Genomic DNA, 26,876 nt, shown 5'->3' on the forward strand with positions numbered 1-26,876 from the left:
AGATTTTCTTTTATTTTGAGCTGCATAAGAGGTAAAATAATCTGATTGGTAGGCTATCATCCATCTGGTAAATATTATGTTCATATCTTCGACTGCAGTGAAACATCCTAGACAACTGTTGTGAGTCTTGTTACTGTAACATAATAGCAAGTTCGTACTAAAGTTCTCTGTGAAGTTGTTCGCGTCACTTTCTGTAAATGAAGGCTAGTGCACTGTTGCTTGAAATTGTTACCAAATTTTCTCTCTAGGCCACTCCATGAGTGAAACTTTTGAGAGCTCAGGAGGTATGTGTTACATATGATTTGTCAAGGGAACAGGTTTTCATGTGATTTAATGTATTTTTGCAAGAAAAAGAACTGATTGAAAACCCAACTGCCTGTGCAGAACATTCAGTTGAGAGGTAATCTAAAGGTGAACAGAGGTAGAGATGTTGTTGGTTAAAAGTGAGATTGATTAAGGAAAAAGTAAATCTGCTGCAGACCATTGTGCATTAGATATTGGTAGATTGAGGAAGAGGAGATCGCAGTAAAAAATGGTTTTGAAACAGTTTTCTTAGAAAAGAAAAACAAAGTATATATTTCTTGGTCTTTTGGAGTGCATTAAAGATGATTCTTCACTTGGAACATGTTATTACAGGTACTGAAACATTCGTTTTCTGAAGAAATCTATAAAGTGTACCAAAACCAGGTCACACACCACTTTCACTGACTCCTCCCCCACCCCCCCTCCCTCCCTCCCATAAGTAAAGAATGGGAAAATTAAAAACCAGATCTATGCTAATATTTTAGATGCCACAGTGCTGCCCATAAGGAAAAAAAAGATTGGAATCATTTTTATTGGAGTGTGTGTGATAGTGTGTGTGAGAAAAATAATTGTACTAAAGTGGCCACTGTGTCACAAAAAAGTGCGCATCTACACTGCACTTGTTAATGAAAATTTGGTAAGTAAATCCATCTGTGCAGTTCTTGCTCAATCTTATTCCAAAGATCAAAATCATTGTGGCATTTTTCTAAGTTGAAGCCTGAAAACACTTAAATGACATTATCTTTGAACAAAACATAATTTTAAAGGAGCTACAAACCATCAACAGAGGATGGTTCCAGTACTATCAGTACTTGTAGTGGAGTATTTGAAGACAGCACACATTGTAATGGGCATGCGTAGTAATCTTGTAAAACATTAGCCTCAATACTATGTTTGCAATTATTTTACTCAGTTGTTTCCCTTCATTTCTTGCAATACAATTAAATATATAATTTGTAATAAGAGGGCTGCTCAAAAAGCATCAGAATTTTATTTATAAAATCAATCTTTATTCAGATGTAATTGTTTGACATTAGTCACCTTCAGAGTACTCCACTTGAGCTTTTACTAACCTCTCCAAATACTGCTGCCACTGTTGGAAGCATCAGTTGAAAGCTTCTTTTGGTATAGTGTGCAGCTGCCCTGTTGTATTCTGCATAATGTCTTCACTATTCTGAAACCTGGTCTTTCAGTTTAGGGAAAAACCAGAAGTCATTTGGTGCTACGTCAGAAGAGTAGGAGGACTGACAAACCACAGCCATTCTGTGTTTGGCCAAAAAGCTCTGAATTAATTGAGAATAATGAGCAGCTGCATTATTGTGGTGAAGGTGCCAACTGTTCGCTGCACGAAGTCTGGCTGCTTCATGACACTAGTACTTTCAAGGGCTTACTTGTGATGGACCATAGCACTAGTGTAAAAAAAAGACACTCGGTATGACTTTCAAATTTCTGTGGACCTTCCTCATGTTTTTGGTCTTGTGGGTGGTCGATATTTCCATTGTGATGACTGAACATTGTTTCTGTGTCGTACACGTAAACCCAAGTGTCACCAGTGATCCCTATGTTAAGAAAGTTCAGATAACTGTTTACTGTGTCAAGCATGACCTGTGTGATCTCCAAAGGAAGTTGCTTCTGCTCAGTTGTTTGCAGCTTTGGCACAAATTTTCTAGAGGTCCTCCTGGGGCTCAAATGCTCTTTTAAAATGGGATGAGTGGACATAATATTAATTTTAACCTCGTCCGCAAGATCTCTGATCACGATTCGTCTATCGTGCATCACCGAGGTCCTTACGTGATCAATAACAACCAGATTTCTAGATTCACTGATGAGTGACTATCTTTGAAGCCATTGTACCCCTATTTTATCTGTTTGGTACCCATTGCTTTGTCTCCAAACACTTATTGAGTCTTAAGGATTGTTTCAATTTGAGAATCGTCAAACTTGAAACAAAATTTGATGCATTAATGATGATCCAATTTTTCTGTCATTTTACCTGCAACACAGAGAAAATTACCACTTACACACATTCACTTGTCAGTGGCTAGGTAACAACTGGTTGTTTCCGCAGTCTTGAAAAAATTAATGTGTGCACTATGTAGGCCTACATACACAGGGAGCTTATGTGCTGCATACCATTGTTGATTTCAGCAATAAAAATGTTGGATATTTTTGAACAGCCCTCATATGTACTGCTGGTCATTAAAACTGTAACAATAGGAAGGATAGCAAATAACATAATTTCACCAATTTTTGGTGTATGTAATAGAGGAGGGATACGTGATCAGATTTGTAGATGACTTAGAGGTGTACAGTTTGTGAAATTTAGTACACATCACTGCCAGCAACAAATGCTCTGACGGACATGGGTACATTATTCTGTGCTTCTTCAGGTTTAGGCCAGAGTTCATCAGTTACAGTGGCTGGTGATTAGTGGCATATTAGTGTATCAGTAACCCATGACCAGCTGTTTTAAATGTGTGGTAAATGCATAAACTTTTGTGGCATAGGGAGTATTTGCACCTGCTGTGTAGCAATGTAGGTCATGACAATACAGGCAGTGTGTGGTCTTGCATTATGTTAGTTGAATGTCATTGGGTGCAAAATTGTTAGCATGCCCCTCAAAGCTGGTATGCCAAGGGAAGGTGCAACATTGGTCACCATGCTAACAATTCGTGGTGCTCCAGACTCATCATGCTGTTTGTGGATACTGGTTTCCCAGCAAAAATCTCATTTCCTGACTTGAGGTATGTGATAGGGCTGTGTGATTCTGTGTGACTGAGCAAGCAGTATGCCTGTCCTTTCGGACACTGGTCATTTGGGGCTATTGAGATCCTTCATGGCCCTGATGATGGCCCTCATGAAATCACTGATTTCATATTTGCACAACAGTTATGATATGCCAAACAGCATGAGCAGCTCTATCATGGAATAATAAACCACCATCCTGCCACTGTCAAATTTGATGAAGAGTATCACATAACTTAGGGAAGGGAGGGCTGCGTTTTTCCCAGTGAGCCCCAACAGCAGTGGTTTGGTATGGGTATGGTGGCTCTTGGTTTCCAGAGCTAGAGACTGGGCATATCAACAGGCCTCATCTACCCATAAACTCTGAGCATACATCAGAGATGATCACTAGGTATAGCGGTAGATTTTTGTGTGTTTCAGAGAATGGGACTCTTAGCTTCACCACCTGGACTGCAAGAAAGATACAAAAAAAAGAAGAAACCTGCAAACTCAAGGAACACATGTCCTACATGCTAATCAGGTGAATGTTTGTTGAAGTGAAACAGTATCTAGTGGGCAACCTCTGGGGCAACTGCCACGCCTCACCAATTGTACAAGGCCTGTGGTACTGTATCTGGGTCGACATTTGGATTCCTAGCAGTTCATGGGATCCTCATGGAGCAAAGTAAATTCAGATCTCCTCCTGATGGGAAAAATGTGCAGTCAAGTAGTACATACACCCAACCAACAAAGAGAATTTGGGTGATCAGTCCACCCAAGTAGTAGCCTTAAAATTATAGTAACAGAATGAGTTTCCCATAATGCTTTCATTGTTATCATGAGAACAAAGTAGACCTTTGAGAAGGTCTCTCCTTTCCATATTCACAAGGCATTGGAGGCTAATGTTGGGTCCTTAAAAAGTGTTAAATGACTTCGTAGTGGAGCACTTGTAGTTGAAAGTGCTGTGTCAAATTAAATATCTAAGCCTTAGGTGACTACCCTGTGGTGGCTGAGTTACATAAAACCCTTAACTTTTGTAAAGGCATAATTATCCGCTATGATATAGTGGAGATGGGCCCCGAGGAGTTACATGAAGAATGGAAAATATGGATGTCGCGGAAGTGCAGAACTGTATGAAGAGGGTCAATGACACATTGGAAAAAACTTCAACATTTATTCTAATGTTCAACACTCTGGAATGACCTGAATATATTTTCCTAGTGCGCATCCGTTTTTAGGTGTTCTCAGTCCAGTGTTATCCTTCAAATCTCAGAGATTTGGCCACACCTCAATGGCATGTAATGGAAGGGCTGTATTTAGAAATTGTGGAGGCTGAGCTCACAAAGCAGGTGATTTCTTGTACGCTTCCTTCAAAATATAACAAGTGCTCATGGGGTCACCCACTATTGAGCAGGGAGTGTGGGGACTTATTAGAGCGAAGAAAGGAAAATTCAGGAATAAATACCCAAATGAATGAACTGTAGACCAGGGCTCTCTCCAACGTTACCCCTGACCTCTTGGGTAAATTACCTCTGCCAAGGAAGGAGGACAGGGACAACCACCGCTAATCAATAGCGCCACAGGGACTTTTGAGTTGCTGTGAACTTAAATGGATACTGATCGCATTTGAAAGAATTGCAGCTTCTGGCCCAGGGGAGGCCTTTCTGTATCTACTTGCAAGAGATTCATTTTAAAGCCACTGATACACCTGTATTAAGGAGCTACCACCCCTACTGTAAGGACGATGTTACTGGAGAAAGATCTAGGGGTTGAGTGGCTGTTTTCGTCGATGCCAGATGCCATTCCTGTCCTGGCCATCTTACTGTGGCCGTACTAGCAGTTGCAGTGGAAGTTCTCACTCTAGTTAAAATCAAAATACATTCTTTAAATCCTCCATCGCATGATCTGTTGGGTGCAGATGCACAGACAGAACTCTTCTGGGGACTCGCCTGTCCATTCCTCCTCATGGGTGACTTTAATGCTTTTGGGCACAGCTATCGTATGCTCTGGAGGTCAAATTATCAAGCCCTTTGTCCACCTGAAGAATATCTGCTCTATGAATTCTGGTCAGATGACACATTTCTCCACAGCTACAAGGTTATCTTTAGCCATTGACCTTTATTTTTGTTCCCCAGCTGTTGCAGAGTTAGTTCAGTAAGAAGTGGCCACAGATCCTGTGTGGATTCATCTACTGAAATAGGCAGTGAAAAACAGGAGACCTTGAAAATGGATAGTTTAAAGGGAAAATTGGTGAGATAAAGTCAGCAGGCCACATTTGAACAGGATTGTCCCCAGGAGGTGGTGGAGATTATCACTTTGGGATCCAATGAGCCGACACCAATTCCATTCCCCCGTCTAGCAAGCACCTCACACGATGCCTGTCCCTTGAAATGATGAATGTCACTCAGCAGTCAGTCAGGATGCAGGTATGAGAAGATACAGACACTATCAAACTACAGAAAATCTTTGTGCCTTTAGATCAGTGAGAGCACAGACAAGTGATAAAAGAACAGAAGAGGAAATCATGGATGGAATTGGCAACTTCCATTAATCGGCAAATTTCCTTTGCAGATATTTAGAACTCAATAAAGTGAATTAGACTAGGGCAATGCACGTCCCATTACGGCCTTGTTGAGAAATGGGGTATTGGTGGAGATGCTGAAAGGTATGCCTCAGTTTATAGGTGAGCAGTTTTTATTGTCACTGTGTCATCCATAAAAACTCCTGCAGTCCAGATGTGGAGATAAGGAGGCTCCATTTCTTGGATACATTCTTCCATTCTCCATTTGGGAATTGGAATCAGTTCTGTCCATAACCAGAGACACTGCTCCAGGACCTGATCAGATTCACTATGCCATACTCTGTCATCTGTGCCCTGAAGCCAGATGCAAGCTCCTATCTTGTTTCAGTAAAATCTGGTTTGGTGGATAGTACTCAAAGGCGAGGGAGGAGGCAATATTAATTCCATTATTGAAACCAAGCAAGGATCATACTGACCCTAACAGTTGCCGAAGCGTAGCCCTTACTGTGCCGCTTCCATTGCAGTTTGTGTTGCTACCAGTCAATCCTTGACAACTTACTTTTACTGGAGAGGATGATATAGGATTCCTTCTTACACCAAAACCACGTGGTTGGTGTGTTTTTTGCCATGAAAAAGTGTACATCATCACTAGGAAATAAAACATTCTTTGCCAACTTCATGAATGGGGACTACGTGGATGTCTGCCACTTATCTAATCCTTCCTTGAGGACTGATCCTTTTGATATTGTGTTGGTGATGCCTTGCCTGACTGTAGCGGTTGCCAAGGCCGTGTACTCAGTGTCACATTATGTGCAGTCACCCCTGCAGTCAAGAACCCTGTTAAATGTTTCCTTATATGGATGACTTTGCAGTTTTCTATACTTCCTCCAATCATACAATGGCAATGAGGCAACTACAGCTGACGATCAGAAAGCTGGAAGCTTGGGCCAGTAAAACTGGTTTCATGTTCTCACCCTAAAAGCATGTTTTTCAATTTTAACCAAGCTGATGGAAATTTTAACCAACCACAGTTCACAATGGGGGAAAATATTTTACATTGTAAGGACAGTGTGCATTTTTTGGGTCTACTATTTGGCTCAAAACTAACCTGGCTTCTGCACCTGAAAGACCTTTAAATAAAGGGCTTCAAATCATTGAATAGTTTGAAATGCTTCAGCAGTATAAGTGCTGCTGACTGTGTATCAGTGGAAAACTTTGAATACACAGCCAATTGTGGAACAATCTGCCATCTTGGCATGTTCAGAATCCCAAAGTGACTTTAAGGTTGACGCAGTATGAGAAAACTTGTACTCCAGATTACAATTTTAAAACTGTTTTGTACAATTTTAAATTCATACCACAGTTTTTTCATTGTTTATACAAATGGATCCGAGCAAGAGAACACCCGTGGTTGTTCAGCTGTTGTCCCTGATAGGGTTTCGAAAGTGCGTGTTCTGGAACCATTTACAAATTGTGACATGGACTTTTGACATTCCATTCATCACAGCACAAAGTTTCTTGTCTGTTCTGACTTGCTCCATGGGCTACAAATGGTCTACCACACACATCCCATAGACCAGTGTTTTTCAACATTTTTCAATACGCAACCCTTTTCCAAGTAAAAATATTCTGGTGACCCCAGAACCATAATAAAAATATGATAAAAAGTACCACATCTGAACTTGAGTGAAATTCCAAGGTTTTGTCACAGAACCTTGTCACTTCCGTGTGACATTTATACCACAGCAGATGATCATCATAAAACATATGTTACCAGCCATGCTGCAACTGCTTTCTCCTGCAACCGCGACCCCATGAGTAAGACTTTGCGACCCGCCAGGAGGTCACGACCCACAGGTTGAAAAACACTGCCCTAGACCATTTGATTCAGCTCATCCATGACTACTTGCTTGCCTCCAACACTGTGGCAAGGAAGTTATCTTTTGTTAGGAACCTGTATACATAGGGATACAGGACAACGACATAGATGACAAAGCAGCAAAGGAAGCATGTCGGGATGGTATTGTACGTCAATGTGCCATCCCCTTGCACATCATCTCATTAGCCCATCATAATCTCATTATCTGACAAACAAATCGTGCTCAGTGGGAAACTGAATGGTTGGAGGTAACAGAAAACAATCTGTGGTCACTCAGATAGACCACACAGGCATGTCAGTCGACATGCAGACCACGCTGATGGAAAGAAGTGCTACTGTGTTTGTTTGCATGGTCATCTTCCGCAGCAGCTGTTTAAATCTGTTTCTGTAGGTTATCTGTCTTAAGATGACTGCAGTTTAATTAAAAAGAATTTGGTACACGGTACACATACTAAACACAGTACCATTAGAAACACAGTTACAAAGAAGAAATAAATACCATAATACAAATAACCACAAACAGTGGATCTTAGTAACAAAACTGAACAAGAAAATCAAGAAACAGAAAAGAACAAACACCCCACGGTCACCAATACAAGGACAAATTTACACACAAATAGCTGCACAAAATACGAGAATAGAAACAACACAAAGTATGCAAGAAACAGGAAGTAAAAGATAGTACACAATGACAGACAACCACAAATACACACACTGAATATCCAATGTTTTCAAAAAACAAGACATAAAAGTAGCACCCCTCCAGGGCCTCATGGTCCTTTAAGTGTGTGTGTGTGTGTGTGTGGCGAACACGGGGCCCTGAGCTATTGCAACCTTCCTTCCCTTCTTTCCCGGGCTGCATTTCCTTGCCCTTCCCCTCCTTTCCGATCATTGCTCCTTCCCCATTTCCCGCTCCTCTCCCTCTCTTGGTGTCCTTGTTTATGTTGGCCCCACTATCCTCCTGGTTATGTTGGATTTGCAATTTGGTTTTGTTGTGTAATTACCTCATCCTTTTGGCATTCTGTGGTCCCACTCTGGGGTTTGACCTCCATTACTAAATTTCTGTTCCGTAGTGTGAGTCATTTGGGGAAGAGCACCTTACCTAGTGTCTCCTACATGTGCCCTCCTAGTTCCTTCAACTTTTTCCTTCATGTCGTTGTCCAATGCTAGGGTGCATAGCCAGCACGGTAGCCAGTCTATGTGGTGGGATTGCTACGTACCCTGTTGGTTGAGCCCCCCTGAAAACACAGGGATCACACTTCTGATACCTGAGCTGTGACCACCTCATGTAAGCCTAGGAGTGGTTGCTTGTCATCCTGGAGCATCGGAACTCCCGGCAATGGCCACCGTGCCAGACGGCCCTTGCTGTGGCTGGGTGGCACCCCTGGGCAGTGGGTGGTAACAGGGTAGACGTTATGCAGATGAAACACATACAGGTCCAGAACTCGGGCTGTTCTTCTACGGCCAACCCTTTGCATGGAAATTATTCTTTTAGTGCTATTTCTTCTGGCCCTTCGGCCTTCCCTTCCATGGCTACCCCCTGGGAGGGGGGTCAGGCTCGTCGGCTAGAGGCAAAACCTTTTCCCTGCTATCTGGTTTGCACCAGGACTGATGGGGGATACTTTCACCAGTACCAAACCTTTATTTTTTGTGGAACACATTGAAGACAAGTTTGGCGAAGTGGACTCTTGAGTAAGATGAGGTCGGGTTCGTTGTTGATCAAAACTGCTTCAGCTGCCCAGTCTGTGGCCCTTCGTGCCTGTAACCATCTTGGCAGAACTCCTGTGTCCATTACCCCCTCACCAGTCTTTAAATGTGGTTCAAGGTGTAATTTTTCACAGGGACCTCATCCTTCAAACTGATGAGCAACTTCAGGACAGTCTCAGACGGTGGGGTGTTCACTTTGTTCAGAGTGTTCAGAAGGGTCCGAAGGAAAATTGCATTGATACTGGTGCCTTTATCCTGGCCTTTGAAGGGATACCCTCCCTGAGGAGGTCAAGATTATGGTTTATTGATGCGACATGAATCCATACATCCCACCACCTATAATATGTTTTAATTGTTTGCGTTTTGGACGCATGTCTTCCCATTGTTTGCAGGCCTCTCTCTGTGGTGACTGTGGACATCCACTCCATGAGGGGAGTTCTTGTGTTCCCCCTCCTGTGTGTGTTAATTGTCATGACAATCATTCTCCATCTTCACCGGATTGCCCAGTTTATAAGAAGGAAAAGAAGATACAGGAGTATAAATCCCTTGATCGTCTAACCTACACTGAGGCTCTTAAGAAGTATGCACATCTTCGTCCTGTGTCCATGACGTCTAGCTATGCTTTAGTTACATCTTCACCCCTTCCTCTCCCTTCCTTACTCCAGTCCTGAACCCCTCACCCCCCTCCCCCCCTCTCCACTGCGGCTCCCACACCCTCCCTTCCGGGCACCACTCCCCATCCCCAGCAGGAGAAGTGTCCCACTTCTCCGACGTCTGCCGGTCAAGAGCGCCCTTCCCAGGATCCCCCTACCTGTTTTTCATAGATGTTGCCCCCTCCTTGTCGGTGATGGGTGGTGACCCGGCTGCATGACTGGCTTTAGCCTGTTCAACCCCCATTTGAATCATTGTTCTGTGGTTATCCAATGGAATTGCAATGGATATTACCTCACCTTCCAGAGTTGGCATCCCTTATTTCGTTTTACTCTCCGGCTTGTGTGGTTCTACAGGAATCTCATTTTACTGATGATCACTCACCAATCCTCTGTGGGTTCCGTCTTTTCTGTCGAAATTGGGTCAGCCCCCTGCGGGCCTGTGGTGGCGCTCGTACGATGGTCCGTACAGACATTGCTAGCACGTGGATTCCTCTTCAAACTACATTGGAAGCAGTTGCTGTTAGGGTCCACTTGGACTCTGAGGTCACGGTTTGCAATCTTTATCTCCCTCCTGACAGGACTCTTGCACCTGCTGCTTCAATGCCCTTCTTCAGCAACTTCCTCCTCCCTTCCTCCTTAAACCTTAAAACTGAGAATGAAAACCACTTTCATGGAGAAAACTGAGAACCAGTTCGACCATCCAGTGTCTCCCACTGTAAGCTGTGTTTGGAGATTCCGGACTCCCCTTCCTGGCCAAGATCCTCTTTTCTTTCCCTTTTACTCTGTTTTTATCACTTTTTAGAATTGGTTAGTCTCCTTTTACAATATGCACTTCTTCATTCTAGTGGTTGAACGCTTTTGAATAGTGGGTGGTCTTGACTGTACTGCAACAGAGGTGGTATATTTCCTGCCTCTAGCATAGCCTTGGGGTTGGTCACCTGCTGACTTCCCTCATTTTGTTTTCACCATTGACAACACGACTGCTTTTTTACATTTTTTAGCCTTTTACCTTTTATTGTTTTGACTTTTCTGAAATGTCAATCTGTCTGTATGGACCGCATTTGAAACGAGGGCCTGATGACCTTGCTGTTTGGTCCTTTTAACCCCAATCAACCAACCAAAAGCAGCACACCAAACAAACATTTAATTCAGAAATGCTTCCCAAAAAAAGGATAAACAACAACAAAAACACCTTCTACCTTACAGAAAACTGACATATCCAAAAAACCATAACAGAAAAGAAACAGCTCGTAAAGGATCAGACGAACTTGGCAAACCACACACTCTTTAAACTGATTGACAACTTTATATAACATTAAATGTACACATATAACCACAAGCTTCATTTACCAGTACCATCTCCTCCCAGATTCTGTCATGTAATCACCATCCAAGCCCATCCTTGCCCTTCCTCCCCCCACCCCTACAAAAAAGTCAACCCATCCACACTCGTCTGTCTCTGCGCGTGCGCAGAATAACCGCAGAAGATCCTTTATAAACAAAACTGGTGTAATTATTTTTTTAATTAAATTGCACCTCCCCCTCCCCCCCCCCCCCCCCCCTCACACACACACACACACACACACACACACACACACACACACACACACAAAATAGTTTCACAGATTGGGAACACTAACAATGTGAATGAAAGCAAATGAACAGATATAAACACTATAGCAGTGCAGTATAAAAAACATTTTAAGAAAGCGAAATGTAAATAATGCAGCGCGGGAAATACCGCAGAATGGCAAAAGCTGCGAAGTTCAAATGTGAAATTAAGTCTTTCGATGCCAACCTCTGCTAGCAAGGAGGGAAGGAGCAGAATATGTAAAGAAACACAATAAGTAAATTGCAGACCAACTTTATAAAGAAAATGCTGTTTTTAGCCTAAAACAATCAAAAATGTTCAAACATATGTATCCTGTTCGCAGAATAACCACAGAAGATGCTTTATAAACAAAAGTGAAATGCATCTGGTGTAATTCTTTTTAATTAAATTGCAGTCAGCTCAAGACCAATAACCTATAGTAACGGAAGTGCTACTCATCAGACTGCACATTGGACATAACCGTTTAACACATGGTTTCTCCCTCTGGCAGGAATATCTGCCACTCTAAAGTTTTTGTAGTGTGCCAGTTTCAGTTCAGTATATTTTGGCTTTGTGTGCCTTATATACTGGCATCAGAGCAGCCCTTAACATGATTGCAGATCTGCCCACCATCCATGCTGATACTGACACCAGCATTAAATGGGCTCTGAAAGTTTGTGAACTGTCAGTCCTCATCCCTAAGGTGCTGGGGAGGGGAGGTGGACTTCAATGTTTTTATAACTGCTCTGCATGCTGCCGATGACCATGATGTTAAGTGCCCCACATCCTAAATAATAATAATAATAATAATAATAATAATAATAATAATAATAATAATAAATGCTTCCTGCAACCACTCTAGAAGGAAAACAGACAGAGGATGAGATGGTCAGATGAAGTTAACCGACACCTCATGTTCTGTTATTATCAAGCAACAAACTTAGGAACCAACACAACTGGATACAGACCACAAGTATACACACAATTTATTACCAGATATCCAGAATTAAAATTTTTAACAGAACGACTAGCTGATCAGATCCGTGTAGTAATCAAAAATAACAGGATACCCCAGTCAGAATTAGAAAACATCAAACAACAAGTACAACAAATACTGGAACAAGATAATGTGCAATCAGAAGAAGAAGAAAATACAGTAATGGACTCAAACATTCCAGAGCAAACAAACAAAGAACACCACGCATCAATTAAACAATCAGAGGAAAACGACATCTTAAGACAGCCACCAGAACAAGCACAAACAGAACATGAAGTGACACACATGTTAGATATAGAAGAAAAATTTCAGCCAACATATATAGAATACAAAGACACAAATACAGACGTTAGACCATTCTTGCATAGACCACCAAATAACCCACAAGTCGAAACAACAACAATCAACACAATCATACACAACAAAATAAATGAAAATACAACTATGGAAGAGTTACAACTACTGGTCTATATAGGAGCACTCACTACACTAAATATACACACTAGGCAGAGATCAGAACAAACCAACACACAGAAGAAACCCACAAAACCAGCATGGCAACACAGGCTACAGATCAGAATAGAAAAACTGAGAAAAGACATCGGACAGCTAACACAATTTATAAGAAATGAAATATCAGACAAAAAACTAAAAAGGTTAGGTAAAATCTCACAACAAGAAGCGATAGAGCAATTAGATGAAAAGAAGCAGAAATTACAAGCATTGGCCAAATGACTTAGAAGATACAAAAAAAGTGAAAATAGAAGGAAACAAAACCAAACATTCAACACAAACCAAAAGAAATTTTATCAGACAATAGATAACAAACACATTAAAATAGACAACCGACCAAACGTAACAGACATGGAACACTTCTGGAGCAACATATGGTCAAACCTGGTACAACATAACAGGCATGAACGGTGGATACAAGCAGAAACACACACACACAAGAAGATACCACAAATGCCTAAAGTGATAATTTTGCAACATGAAGTCACCCGAGCAATTAGTTCTACGCACAATTGGGAAGCCCCTGGAAAAGATAAAATAGCAAATTTCTGGCTAAAATAGTTCACCTCAACACATTCACATCTAACTAAATTATTTAACAGTTACATTGCAGACTCATACACATTCCCTGATTCACTTACACATGGAATAACTTATCTGAAACCTAAAGATCAAGCAGACACAGCAAACCCAGCAAAATATCGCCCCATAACATGCCTACCAACAATATACAAAATATTAACTTCAGTCATTACACAGAAATTAATGACACATACAACACAGAACAAAATTATAAATGAAGAACAAAAAGGCTGTTGCAAAGGAGCACGAGGATGTAAAGAGCAACTGATAATCGATGCAGAGGTGACATATCAAGCTAAAACTAAACAAAGGTCACTACAATACTCATACATTGAATACCGAAAAGCTTTTGATAGGTACCCCCACTCATGGTTACTACAAATATTGGAAATATACAAAGTAGATCCTAAATTTATACAGTTCCTAAACATATTAATGAAAAGTTAGAAAACCACACTTAATATCCAAACAAATTTAAATAATATCACATCACTGCCAATACAGATTAAGCATGGAATATACCAAGGAGATTCATTAAGTCCTTTCTGGTTCTGCCTTGCTCTGAACCCACTATCCAACATGCTAAATAATACAAATTATGGATACAATATTACTGGAACATACCAACACAAAATCACACATTTGCTATACATGTATGATCTAAAACTACTGGCAGCAACAAATCAACAACTCAACCAATTACTAAAGATAACAGAAGTATTCAGCAATGATATAAATATGGCTTTTGGAACAGACAAATGTAAGAAAAATAGCATAGTCAAGGGAAAATACACTAAACAAGAAGATTACATATTGGATAACCACAGCGACTGCATAGAAGCGATGGAAAAAACATATGCCTATAAATATCTAGGATAGACAAAAAATAGGAATAGATAATACAAATATTAAAGAAGAACTAAAAGAAAATATAGACAAAGACTAACAAAAATACTGAAAACTGAATTGACAGCAAGAAACAAGACAAAAGCTATAAATACCTATGCTATACCAATATTGACCTACTCATTTGGAGTAGTGAAATGGAGTGACACAGATCTAGAAGCACTCAATACACTTACACGATCACAATGCCACAAATATAGAATACATCACATGCATTCAGCAACAGAAAGATTCACATTAAGGCGAAAGGGGGGAGGAAGGGGATTTATCGACATAAAAAACCTACATTATGGACGGGTAGACAATTTAAGATAAGTCTTTATAGAACGAGCAGAAACTAGCAAAATACACAAAGCAATCACTCATGTGAATACATCGGCTGCACCACTGCAATTTCATAACCACTTCTACAACCCTTTAGATCACATAACATCAACAGATACGAAGAAAGTAAATTGGAAAAAGAAAACAATACATGGCAAGCACCCGTATCATCTAACACAGTCACACATCGATCAAGACGCATCCAACACATGGCTAAGAAAAGGCAATATATACAGTGAGATGGAAGGATTCACGATTGCAATACAGGATCAAACAATAAACACCAGATATTACAGCAAGCATATTATTAAAGATCCCAATACCACAACAGATAAATGCTGACTTTACAAACAACAAATAGCAACAGTAGATCACATCACAAGCGGATGTACAATACTAGCAAATACTGAATACCCCAGAAGACATGACAATGTAGCAAAAATAATACATCAACAACTTGCCATACAACATAAACTAATAAAACAACACGTCCCCACATACAAGCATGCACCACAAAATGTACTGGAGAATGATGAATACAAATTATACTGGAACAGAACCATTATAACTGATAAAACAACACCGCATAACAAATCTGACATCATACTCACCAATAAAAAGAAGAAGTTAACACAACTAATCGAAATATCCATACCCAATACAACAAATATACAGAAGAAAACAGGAGAAAAATTTGAAAAATACATCCAACTGGCTGAGGAAGTCTGACATGTGGCATCAGGATAAAGTTGACATCATGCCAATTATACTATCAACTACAGGAGTCACCACACAATATCCACCAGTACATCAACGCAATACAGCTACATCCAAACGTATATATACAACTACAGAAATCTGTAATTATTGATACATGTTCAATTACCCGAAAGTTCCTAAATGCAATGTAACATGTACCACACAGTTAAAAGGAAGTCACGCTTGATCAAGGTCCGCGTCACTTTCCATTTTTAACCAGACTAACGTCTGAGACAGGAAAGAGAAATAGTAATAATAATAATAATAATAATATAATAATAATAATAATAACTACCACCATCGCTCGCTCGCTCACAACCGCTCACTCCATCCCCTTTCCCTGCTGAACTGTATAAAAAGGGTAGTGTAAAGGAGATAAAGGAGATTTCAGAAATGCTGTAGCATTTGTTCTCTGAACACCTCAAACAAATAGCTTGGGTTGTTATTGAGGAACAATGAAGAAGAAACATATTTTGCATCGCATTTTTGACCTCATATATGTAACTCACCCTCGTGTCCCATTATTCTGCCTTTAATTTGGTTAGTCTTAGATAAATGAGACATACTGAAATACTAGATAAAATAGGTCCTACTTCTTAATAAAAAATCCCGAGTTTTTGATTGTTTTAATTCTTTCGGTGAATTTTTTCAGTGCGGTTTTCAAATTCATAAACACAATGGAAAGCTTTGATGTCTCCATTTGCAGCAGAAATATATTGTTTTCTTGTCTTTGCTGCTGTATTTACATCTGTAATAAGAGGAAACCCACCACCACCACCACCACCACCAATGTTTTCTTGTGTATGAAAGTTCAATTGATGTACTTTAAATAGTGACAACAGTGTAGTTAGCATGTAGAAAATCTCGCACTAGATACTCCAGTGTTTGCCATGATAAAGCAGTAGTCAGTTTTGTTGTTATTACGATTTGGTTTGTCAGATCCATTTCCTTAATCTGCTAGAATGAAACATGCTCTTCAAAAGTAGATGGTGACGGATTCCATAACCTCTGTCCATGCCTAGTAGGACAGTGCAAAGTATTAAAAATTGACACTTTAAAGACGGCAGTGTCTTTTCCATCTTCCATCAGACTCAATGCCTTCTGTGCAATAGCTTTTGTGTAATAAGTTTTGAAGATGCAGATAACTCCTAAATCCAAGGGCTGCCATTTGCTTGTTCAGTTTGGTGGCAGGTACTCTAACTGCACTGAATGTCCAGGGCAAAAATCTAGACACACAAAATTTCCTGTTATAGGTTCCTTGCATCAGGGCTATGCATTTGCTTATGTAATAGTTGTGATGATGTCATCCACACTTTGTTATTGGCACTTTAGTTCGTGGAAAACATTTTTTACTAGTTTCATATGATGTGGGGTTTTGATTCACCAATCACAAATAGTTTAATTTTTTGAGGACTATCAGCATTTGTGCTGGGCATTACTGTAAGGCAGACTTGACTGTTTCTCCTTCCATTGAAATTTTCACCTTAAAGACAAGTGTTTTGTTTGGAAGGATGGTGAAAGAGAAAAATTTAGTGTGTCTTGAAGATGTCCTTCAGTTTATAACACTATATAAGGTTGTGTAATGTACCACTCTGCCATTCACCAACAGTTTTTATGTTTGCATTGTTTCCTTTGCCACATTCAGTTCTTTACACCACATTATACTGCTTCTTAAACCTATCAATACAGCCTTTAGATGTAGAGAAGTCCTAGATTTAAAGTATATTGGCCACCCTCAGTGCCTTTTCACTAAACATCATGGTGTTCATGGACATGTTTCTTTTTTTTTAATTTAGTCCACGGTTACTTGCACTTTCCAAAATATTTTTGATGGTGGTATTCAACGTAGAAATGGGATATCTAAACTGTGTGCTAATTTAATTCATGTTCTGCAGTGCACTTTCTCTTCCAAGAATTCTTACTTTCTTTTTTATCTAAAGGGTTTTCATGCCTCCTCTTGTAATATTCTCTAGCTTAAAATTTTGACACACAACAGTAAACTTATACTTTACAGAAACAGCTAACATTTCAGTCTCTTGTGCAAGGCTATGAACAGTGCTACATGGTCAACATAGTTAACTGTTGGCACAGTGCTTGAAGGGAGTAGTTGTGTTGACTTAAATCGACTCACTTCAGTCTGTAGTGACAACTTTGGCAGAATCGCCGAAGTAGTCATCCGTAGCTATCGAACAACAAATACATATACAAATGAAAAGTGAAACTATATTGCCTGGTTTCCATACCATAATCAATATTATCTTCTTCAAAGTCAAGGGGTATTGTCTTTTAAACCACATCTGATTGAAACAAGATAAGAGCTTGTTTTTTGGCGTCGGGGCACAGTGTTGCATTTATAGTTATTAACTTGGGGACTGTGAACATAATACTTTCCTGAAAATTTTATTTTGAGGGTTCTACTTGTTCACACTGCTACATTAGTATGTTCCTTTGTTGTGTAAGCATCTCTTCTTGAAAGAAATTTATTTTTCATAAGAGTTCTCTGTTATAAAACACTTGGACTTCTGTAAGAATTCCTGCAGAGAAGAGAAAGCGAGAGTAATTTTTAAGATGTTGCAGATTTGATTTTTAAATAAAGTATCTTGGGCATCTACACATCAATTGTTCATATATAATCTTTTTCCCTACATGTACTTTAGTATAAATTTTGGAACTACTAAATTTACAAATTTTGTGAGCATATGAAGGGGGACCCCAATTGATTAGTTTTTTAGTTGTTTCATCTCTTAATAGAAGTAGCATAAAATACTGCATCTATTTCCCTCCCATCCAACAATGATATTGGAATTTGACTTTTGATACTGGGTATATTATTGTAACACTTGATCTGATTTGCATAAATGAGGCCACTCTTCAAATTCTATTTCAGGTTGGATTTGGATGCTTGTAAAAACCGGCTACGTAAGGCAAGAAGTATGCATTCGCAGCAGAATGTAAGTAACACTCTGTGTTTGGTAATTTTTTTTTTTATTTTTTTGTATCTTTAAGAAAAACCAAAGAAAAACTTCCCATATTAGATGACAATAGACATCCAAATGAGCAGCAAAAGGGGATAGAATTAAATGTTTAACAAAACAGAGGCATCTCCACATAGTAATAAAGAGGAAAGACTAGAACAATTGAAGTAATCAAGAATTAAATTTAAAAAGTAATTGAGGAGCCTGAATTTGGAGACAAGCAAGTGCGGATTAATCAGTGACAAAGTGCAAGCAACACACAAGATGTGAAAAGTGACAGAGGGCTCACAAAAAGAAGCAAATAGAGGAGAAGGAAAGAATGAAAGAAAAGGCATGAAATAATGAGTAATGATATATGAGCGAATGTGAAAGGTTTTGTAGTTGATGACGCAAGTGGGAAGTAGAAAAGAAAATTGCCAAGTGGAGGGGGGGGGGGGGGGGGGGGGGGGTCATAGTGAAACACCACACAAATGACTTCCTTTGTTTGGCTCTGTGTGTCTTGAAAATGGCATTGACACACAAACAAAACTAATTGTACAGTATGGTGAAAATCACAGATCTCTTCCCAAATATACAGCACTTCCATATTGTGAACACACGTGCAAATGACAAGTAGCAACAAAATTGCAAAGCCCATGCTTATTCCGGTCCAAGATGTTGGAACTGGCTGTCTTGGGTGCATGAGGAGTGCTTACTTGTGTATGTAAAAGGTGTGTGTGTGTGTGTGTGTGTGTGTGTGTGTTACTAATAAAGATCGTTGCCAAAAGCTTTATGTACATGTCTTTTAATTGTGCCTGTCTGCTTCTTGATGTGTCTGTTTTACAAAAGGTTTGGAAGGAGCTCTGCTCAACCTTCAGGGGACTAAAAAGCTGCTGAACTATAAAAGCTGTGAAAGGCTGGCACAAGGCTAGGTAAAAGAAGTTTGTTTATTTAGCAGCAGAAGCATCAGCCATTATTTTGTGGATTAGATAGGTTGATGTATCCCCCCCCCCCCCCCCCCCCCCCCCCCCCCCCCCAAGGGGCTTGCAATTCTTTCGTGAGTTCGTGCATGGTGGCCAAGGATCCTCGAGCTGTTGCAGCTCGTTCTTCCTTCCCGGCCAGCATTTCCTTCCCTGTGCCTCTTCCTCCCTGTCCTCACTCCTTCCCTGCGGTCCTCTCCATTCCCTCTATTATTTATGTCGACCTTGTGATCCACTTGGTTTCCTGTATTCCTTGCTGTTTCATTCCCCTTGCCTTTTCTCTTTCATGCTTCAATTTTGGCATCCCTTTGGCGTTTGACTTCTACTTCTGAGTATTCTCTCTGTAGTATGAGCCATTTGGGAAGAATTCCCTCCCTAGCACTGATGTTGTGGATACCTCCCCCCCCCCCCCCCCCCTTCCTTCCTCTCTTCCTTGCATGGCATAGCCCCTATCTTCTCTCTCTGCCCTGCTAGATCACTAGCACACGTACCTAGTGCATGTGGTGGGGTGGTTACGTACCCATCTGGCTGAGCCCCTGAGAACAGAGGTCACACTTATGATGCCTGAACTACAGCCTCCCCAATTGTGCCTAAGAGTGGTTGCTTGTCACTCCGGAGCATCAGAACTGACAGCAATGGCCACTGTGCCAGAGAGGCCATGTTGTGGCAGGGTGGCGCCTGGGGAGAGAAACCCTGATCGGTGTGGGTGGTATCAGTGTGGATGCTTTGCACATGAAACACACGAAACTCCAAAAATCTGGCTGTTTTTCTACAGTCATTTTTTTGGTTTGCAACAGATCGCTTATGACCTTACGATTTCCCTTCCCTGGTTGCTTCCTGGGAGGAAGGCCAGGCTCAACAGCTTGGGGTGAAACACGTTCCCCGCCACCTGGTCTGTACTAGGACAGCCAGGGATACGTTCACAGCCACAAAGCTGTTATTTTTTGTGCAAAACATCAGATAAGTTTGGCGAAGTACTCTCTCAGTAAGATGTGATCAGGTTCCCTGATAATCGAAACTACTTCTGCCACCCAATCTGCAGCTCTTCATACTTATCATGGTCACATCCTGATGTCCAGTACACCTCAGCAGTCTTTGAATATCACTCAGGGAGATATTTTTCGATGGAACCTCACCCTTCAAACTGATGAACTCTGGGCCAATCTGGAATGACAGGGTGCTTTTATTCTGACTTTTGAGGGAGATAACCTCCCAGAGGAGGTCAAAGTTATGTGTTATCACTGTGATGTGAAGCCGTACATCCCATCACCCATGAAGTGCTTTTGATGATCGCTTTTTGGGTACATCTTCCTGGTGTACAGCAGACCATCTCTATGGTGACTGTGGACACCCACGCCATGAGGGAACACCTGTTTTTCACCATCCCTGTCTGTTAATTTCCATGACCATCATTCTCCATGCTGACTAACTTGTCTGGCTTATAAGAAAGAAAGAAAAGAAGATAAAAGACCCTAACTCTTATGATCATTTATCTTACTTTGAGGATCGTTAGAAATTTGACAGATTTCATCTTGTGTCAATGACTTCTACCTTTGTCTCAGTTATGTACTTACCCTCTCCTCACTCTTCCTCATTCCAGCCCCATCCTCCTCTCCTCTCACCCTCCCCTGCAGTTCTCTCACTCTTCCCCCCAGGTGCCACTCCCCCTGCCCAGCAGTAGTAGTGTCCCCCTTCTTGGATGCCTGCCGGTGATTGGGCTCCTCCTGGGATCCTTCCTCCCAGTGTCTCAGACCAGAGGCCTGCTAATACAATTCGGCCATGGGACCCGTAGTCAGTGTGCCCCAAGATCATCCACTTTCTTCCAGTTCCAGAGCTGCAAAAGGCTGATCTCCCTCTGTTCTCCCCCTCCCACCTCCAGGGGACTCGCCACTCTTTTGCGGGTTCGTGCTTGGCTACCACGGAGCCCCAGCCTTTGCAGCATTTTTTCCCTTCTGTGCTCCATGTCTATCCTCTTGATATTCTTTTTCCCCTCCCTTCAGGAACATGTCTGGGATGTTATTGGGATGTTCTGCATTGTCTGTGACTAACGTAAAACAGTCTTACCTTTGTTTCCTTTCTCCTCTCATTTCTCCACTTTGGCGTTTGAGGTTCCTCTTTTTCTTCTTCCTCCCTGTGCACTCCTGAAGGCCAGCCCAGGCGTCTGATGCATAACAGGTGACTGGATAATGCGTAATTCCCAGCCCCGGTCGACAGTTAGGGTTCGCAAATACCCCCTGGTACAGGCCAGGCCCAGAGAGGGGTGATTGCCTGAGCTGCAACCTTCCTAAATTGCCGATAGGTCCCTCTGTCAGGTGTTCTGGAGGTGTGACCTCAGGTGTGAACAATGACAGAAGGTGGGTGCGCCGCCTAGTGATGGGGACCCCAGTTGGAAGGAGCGCGCCATCGGAGATGCTGGCAATGATGGGGATTTTCTCGCAATGAGTCAATCATCTTCCCAATCAGTATGTGTGAAATGTATACGTAATGAGGTTAATGATTCAAAGACCCTTCTTGCTACATCCCGGTTCCTTGTGGTCTCACATACTCAAGATGGTCAGTCCTTTGCCACCTTAAATCAGTTTATTATTCAGAAAGATGTTAATGCAGTTGCCGGCCGTGTGAAATTGTGCTCTCGTTTATGGAATGGCACTTTGCTTTTGGAGACTACTTCTGATTCTCAAGCACAACTACTACTTGCTGCCTTGCTTCTCCATGACTACTCTGTTACGTCAAGGCCCATAGAACTTTTAATTCTTCCCGGGGTATAATTTACACCAGGCTGCCCGTCAGTCTAACAGAGGTCGAAATCCAAACTTACCCCTCCAATGAGTGTGTCATTGCTGTCCATTGTGTAATGAAAAAGGTAGCTTCCTCCTTAGTGCCCACCAGCACTCTTTTCCTCACCTTTGTTAGAGTGGTACTTCCATCCAAGATCAAAGTAGGCTATGAAATTATCACGGTCTGGCCATACTTCCTGAACCTGATGTGCTGCTACCAGTGTCATCGGTTCAACCACACTAGAATGTCTTGTAGACACCCAGCCAAATGCGTAACCTGTGGTAGGGATGCACATGAGGGCGATTGTCTGCCTCCTCCTCCTCCTCCTCCTCCTCCTCCTCCTCCTCCTCCTCCTCCTGTTGTACCGACTACAATGGCAGCCATGCCGCCTCCTCTCGGAATTGTCCCATGTATCTCGATGATCGGGCTGTCCAAGAGATCCAGGGAAAGGAAAAATGCCTTACCCAGTCACTTGCAAGTTACTGGCTAGTCGCAAACCCTGCGTTCTGCCATAGGCACCTGTAGTTCTTTTCTTGTTACACTTCACTCTATGAAGGACATGGCCACACAGACATGTGACCTGCAATTTTGCTCTGAGGTTGTGAAATCGCCCAGTGTCAAGGTAGCATCGCCATCCCCCCACCCCTCTCCAGCTGTGCAACAAGCTGTCAAATGCTCGCCTCAAGGGGTGAAGCCACCAGCTATACAACCGGTAGGCCAGAAAGGACATGAAGAGTATTCCCATGAAGACTTCCTCCGTCCCTCCAGCCAAACACCACCAGAGTCTTCCTCTAACTGGAAAGGCTCAAAGAAGTCCACCAAAGGCAAACAGTCTTCTCCTTCACCAACTCGAAGATCCTCTTCAGCGGTGTCGCCACGTGATACCTTAGTCCGGCCAGCCTCCGTGTTGCCAGTGTACACCACCAACCGTTTTTCAGCGTTGAACTCAACAGAGTGACCATACAAGCAAGCCGATGCTTCTGTGGATCCCATGGAGCAGGATCCTCCTGCTTCTGTGCCCTGTAGTAGTGACTCTTCACCCGCTATCACTTAGCAGCTGTCGATGCGACATCCTACATCTCTTCCTCATCATGACTCTCTTCCAATGGAACGTTTGCGGCCTTCGGTCCCACAAAGAGCATTTATTGCTGCTTTTAGCTTTGCAGCATCCCCTTGTACTCTGCCTTCAGGAAACGAAATTGTGCCCTCATGACCGCTTTGAGCTTCCACATTTCTTATCAATTCATTTTGACCTTCCCCCTGAGGTCAGCATTCCATCTCATGGGGGCGTCATGCTGCTCATACAGGATGACATTCATAATCAACCCATCTCCCCGACTTACCTATCTTCAAGCTGTTGCAGTTTTCCTTTTGCTTCCCCACCTGACTTTTTCCCTCTTTACCATTTATGTCCCTCCGTCATTCGATGCCACCTGGGCAGACTTTCTTCAGCTTATTGGGCAGCTGCCCTCCATTTTTGCTACTTGGTGACTTTAATGCGCATCATCCCCTTTGGGGTTCTCCCAAGACCTGTCAGAGAGGTGCCCTCTTGGCTGACCTTCTTAACCTCTTCTGCCTTAACATTGGAGCACCCACTTTCCTTTCCGACTCCTCGCGCACCTATTCCCATTTGGACCTACCCTTCTGCACTGCCCATTGTCTTGAGTGGTCCTTTCTTTCGTACACCTACTCAACCAACCATTTCCAGTGTGCCATCCGTTTGCTGATTCCTACCTCATCCTCGTGCACACCCAAATGACAGCTTACTAAGGCTGACTGGCAGCGTTCCTCCTCCCTGGCGACCTTTGAAGAATGAGATTTCCCCAGTTGTGGTGACCAGGTGGAATATCTTGGACTGAAGCATGCCGTGAGCCAATTCACGCACGGAGACATGCTCTCCGTGGTTTTGACAGTTATCCTACAGTGACAAACTGTGTTCATTATAAACAGATGTGTGCAAAGTGTCGTTTCATTCTTCAGGATATCAAAAGAGCTTGATGGATTTCATGTATCAGTTCTTTTAATAGTTCCAGCCCTTCCTCTGTCATGTGGGCCAACCTCAGATGGCTCTCTGGGACCAAGAATCATTCCCCAATTTCCAGCCAGACAGTAGCAGATGATGTCATCATAGACCCTATTGCTATCTCCAACATCTCGGGCAGCCATTTTGCAGAAGTTTCGAGCTCTTCCCACTACCACCCTACCTCCCTCCATCGGAAATGAGCAGAGGCGGCTCAGGCGATACCCTTCTCTTCTTCGAATGGTGAGTGCTGCTATGCTGCCTTTGCTATGAGGGAGCTAGGTCATGTTCTTGGTTCATCCTGCTTCTCCACCCCAGGGCCAGACGCCATCCACATTCAGATGTTGCAGCACCTTTCTCTTGCGGGCAAGCACTTTCTGTTTAACATGTACAACCATATCTGGGCCGAAGGCACATTTCTCGTACGCTGACGTGAAGCCACTGTCATACCCATACCTAAGCCCAGTAAGGAAAAAAAACCTTCCCTCTAGCTTCTACCCCATCTCTCTTAACATCTGCATTTGCTAGGTGATGCAATGTACGATCATGCCCGACTGTTATGGTGGCTCGAGCCTTGCAATTTACAGACAAATGCACAGTGTTGATCTCAAGCATGGCATTCTGCAGTTACCATCTCGTTACTTTGTCCATTCAGATCATGAATGGTTTTCTGCAGAAATCACAGACTGTGGCCGTGTTTTTCAATTTGGAGGAGTCCTGCGACACCTGCTGGAGAATTGGTATGTGCTGTACTCTTCACACATGGGGCTTCCGTGGCCGCCTGCCCTGTTTCCTTCAGGCATTTGTAAAATACAGAGTTTTATGGTGTGACTCAGGGTTACGTCCTGAGCATCGTCCTCTTTGCTATTGCCGTTAACCCTATAATGGCCTGTCTCCCATGGGGCATCTCTGGCTCCCTTTTTGTTGATGATTTTGCCATCTATTGCAGTTCTCGACGAACCTGTCTCACTGAGTGGCGTCTTCAGCGATGTCTTGATTCTTTACTCCTGGAGCATCGACAATGGCTTTCACTTTTCCACTGACAAAACCATCTGTATGAATTTCTGATGAGGCAAATGGTTTCTCCCACCATCTTGGGCCTGTTGCCCTTCCATTCGTTGAAACTACGAAATTCCTTGGGCTCATGCTCGATAGGAAACACTCTTGGTCCTCCCATATGTCTTACCTGACAGCCTGCTGTATGCAGTTCCTCAATGTCCTGTGTGTCCTCAATGGTACTTCCGGTGGTGCTGATCGAATCACCCTCCTCCGTTTGTACCGGTCCCTTGTCTGTTCGAAACTAGACCATGGGTGCTTTATCGGTATGCACATGATACCTCTTATGCCGTCTCAATACTATCCATCATGGCATCTGTTTGGCCACAGGCTCCCTTTACACTAGCCCAGTTGAGTCTGTTTGCTGAAACTGCTGAACTACCACTGTCCTACTGCCGTGACTTTCTCCTCAACAGGTATGCGTGCCATTTGTCTGTCATGCGTAGTCGCCCATCCTATGCCTCCTCCTTTGATGATTCCTTTGATCGCCACTATGGGTCACATCCCTCTTCCCTATTACCTCATGGTGTCAGCTTTCGGCACTTGGTACGGTGGCTTAACTTCACACTACCTGCACCTTTCCTGATTGGTGAGAACCCTTCACCACCTTGGCTTCATGAAGTGGCCTATGTTAACCTTGGCCTTCACTCACTTCCTAAGGACACTGCTCCAGCCTCAGTCTATCACCTTCAGTTTCACAACCTTCGCATGGAACTTCGTGATAGTCACTTCGTGATAGTCACTTCGTGATAGTCACTTCGTGATAGTCACTTCGTGATAGTCACTTCGTGATAGTCACTTCGTGATAGTCACTTCGTGATAGTCACTTCGTGATAGTCACTTCGTGATAGTCACTTCGTGATAGTCACTTCGTGATAGTCACTTCGTGATAGTCACTTCGTGATAGTCACTTCGTGATAGTCACTTCGTGATAGTCACTTCGTGATACACTGATGGCTCTCGGACTGCCTGTAGGGTCGGGTGTGCCTTCGTCATTGGCACCTGTGTATTTCAACATCAGCTTCCAGCACACTGCTCAGTATTTACTGCAGTGCTCTTCGCCCTGTATCAGGCCACGGAGCACATCCGATGACACAGCCTTTTCAATTGTGTCCTCTGCTCAGACTCTCAGTGCCCTTCACAATCTAGGAGAGCTGTACACTGCCCATTCCTCAGTGCAGCAGGTCCAGGAAAACTGTCACTTGCTCACTCTTGGTGGAGCCGGTGTGATGTTTCTGTGGGTTCCTGGTCATGTTGGTTTGCCAAGAAACGAGGCTGCTGACGCTGCTGCCAAGGCTGCAGTCCTCTTAACTCAGCCCACTAGTTCCTATATTCCCTCTAATAAGCTCTGTGTTGCCCCGTCAAGAGGCGGTGTCCCTTTGGCACTGCCATTGGTCCTCCCTTCATGGGAATAAGTTCAGGATTATTAAGCCTCTCCCAGTGGCTTGGACGGCCTCCTCTCAGCCCTCCCTCCCGGCGGGAGGTGGTCATTTTAACTAGGCTGTGTGTTGGGCACTGCCTTTTTAGCTATTGTCATTTGATAAGTGGCACTACCCCACCACTTCGTACACATTGTGCCCAAGTCTTAACTGTCTGCCACTTCCTGATGGAATGCCCATTTTTTAACTG

The 26,876-nt window shown here is 42.6% G+C and overlaps 1 protein-coding gene across 3 annotated transcripts in view; it reads left to right on the forward strand.

Moving 5' to 3' along the window:
- The window catches only part of LOC124798139 (endophilin-B1), a 228,520-nt gene that overhangs the window by 68,671 nt on the left and 132,973 nt on the right, over nt 1-26,876 (forward strand). For all 3 annotated transcript variants that reach the window (XM_047261413.1, XM_047261414.1, XM_047261415.1), the window contains exon 5: nt 18,347-18,410. In XM_047261413.1, the coding sequence (XP_047117369.1) occupies nt 18,347-18,410 (64 nt within the window). The remainder of the gene's footprint in view (nt 1-18,346; nt 18,411-26,876) is intronic.

The sequence above is a fragment of the Schistocerca piceifrons genome, chromosome 5 (genome assembly GCF_021461385.2).
Source record: "Schistocerca piceifrons isolate TAMUIC-IGC-003096 chromosome 5, iqSchPice1.1, whole genome shotgun sequence".
Lineage (NCBI taxonomy): Eukaryota > Metazoa > Arthropoda > Insecta > Orthoptera > Acrididae > Schistocerca > Schistocerca piceifrons.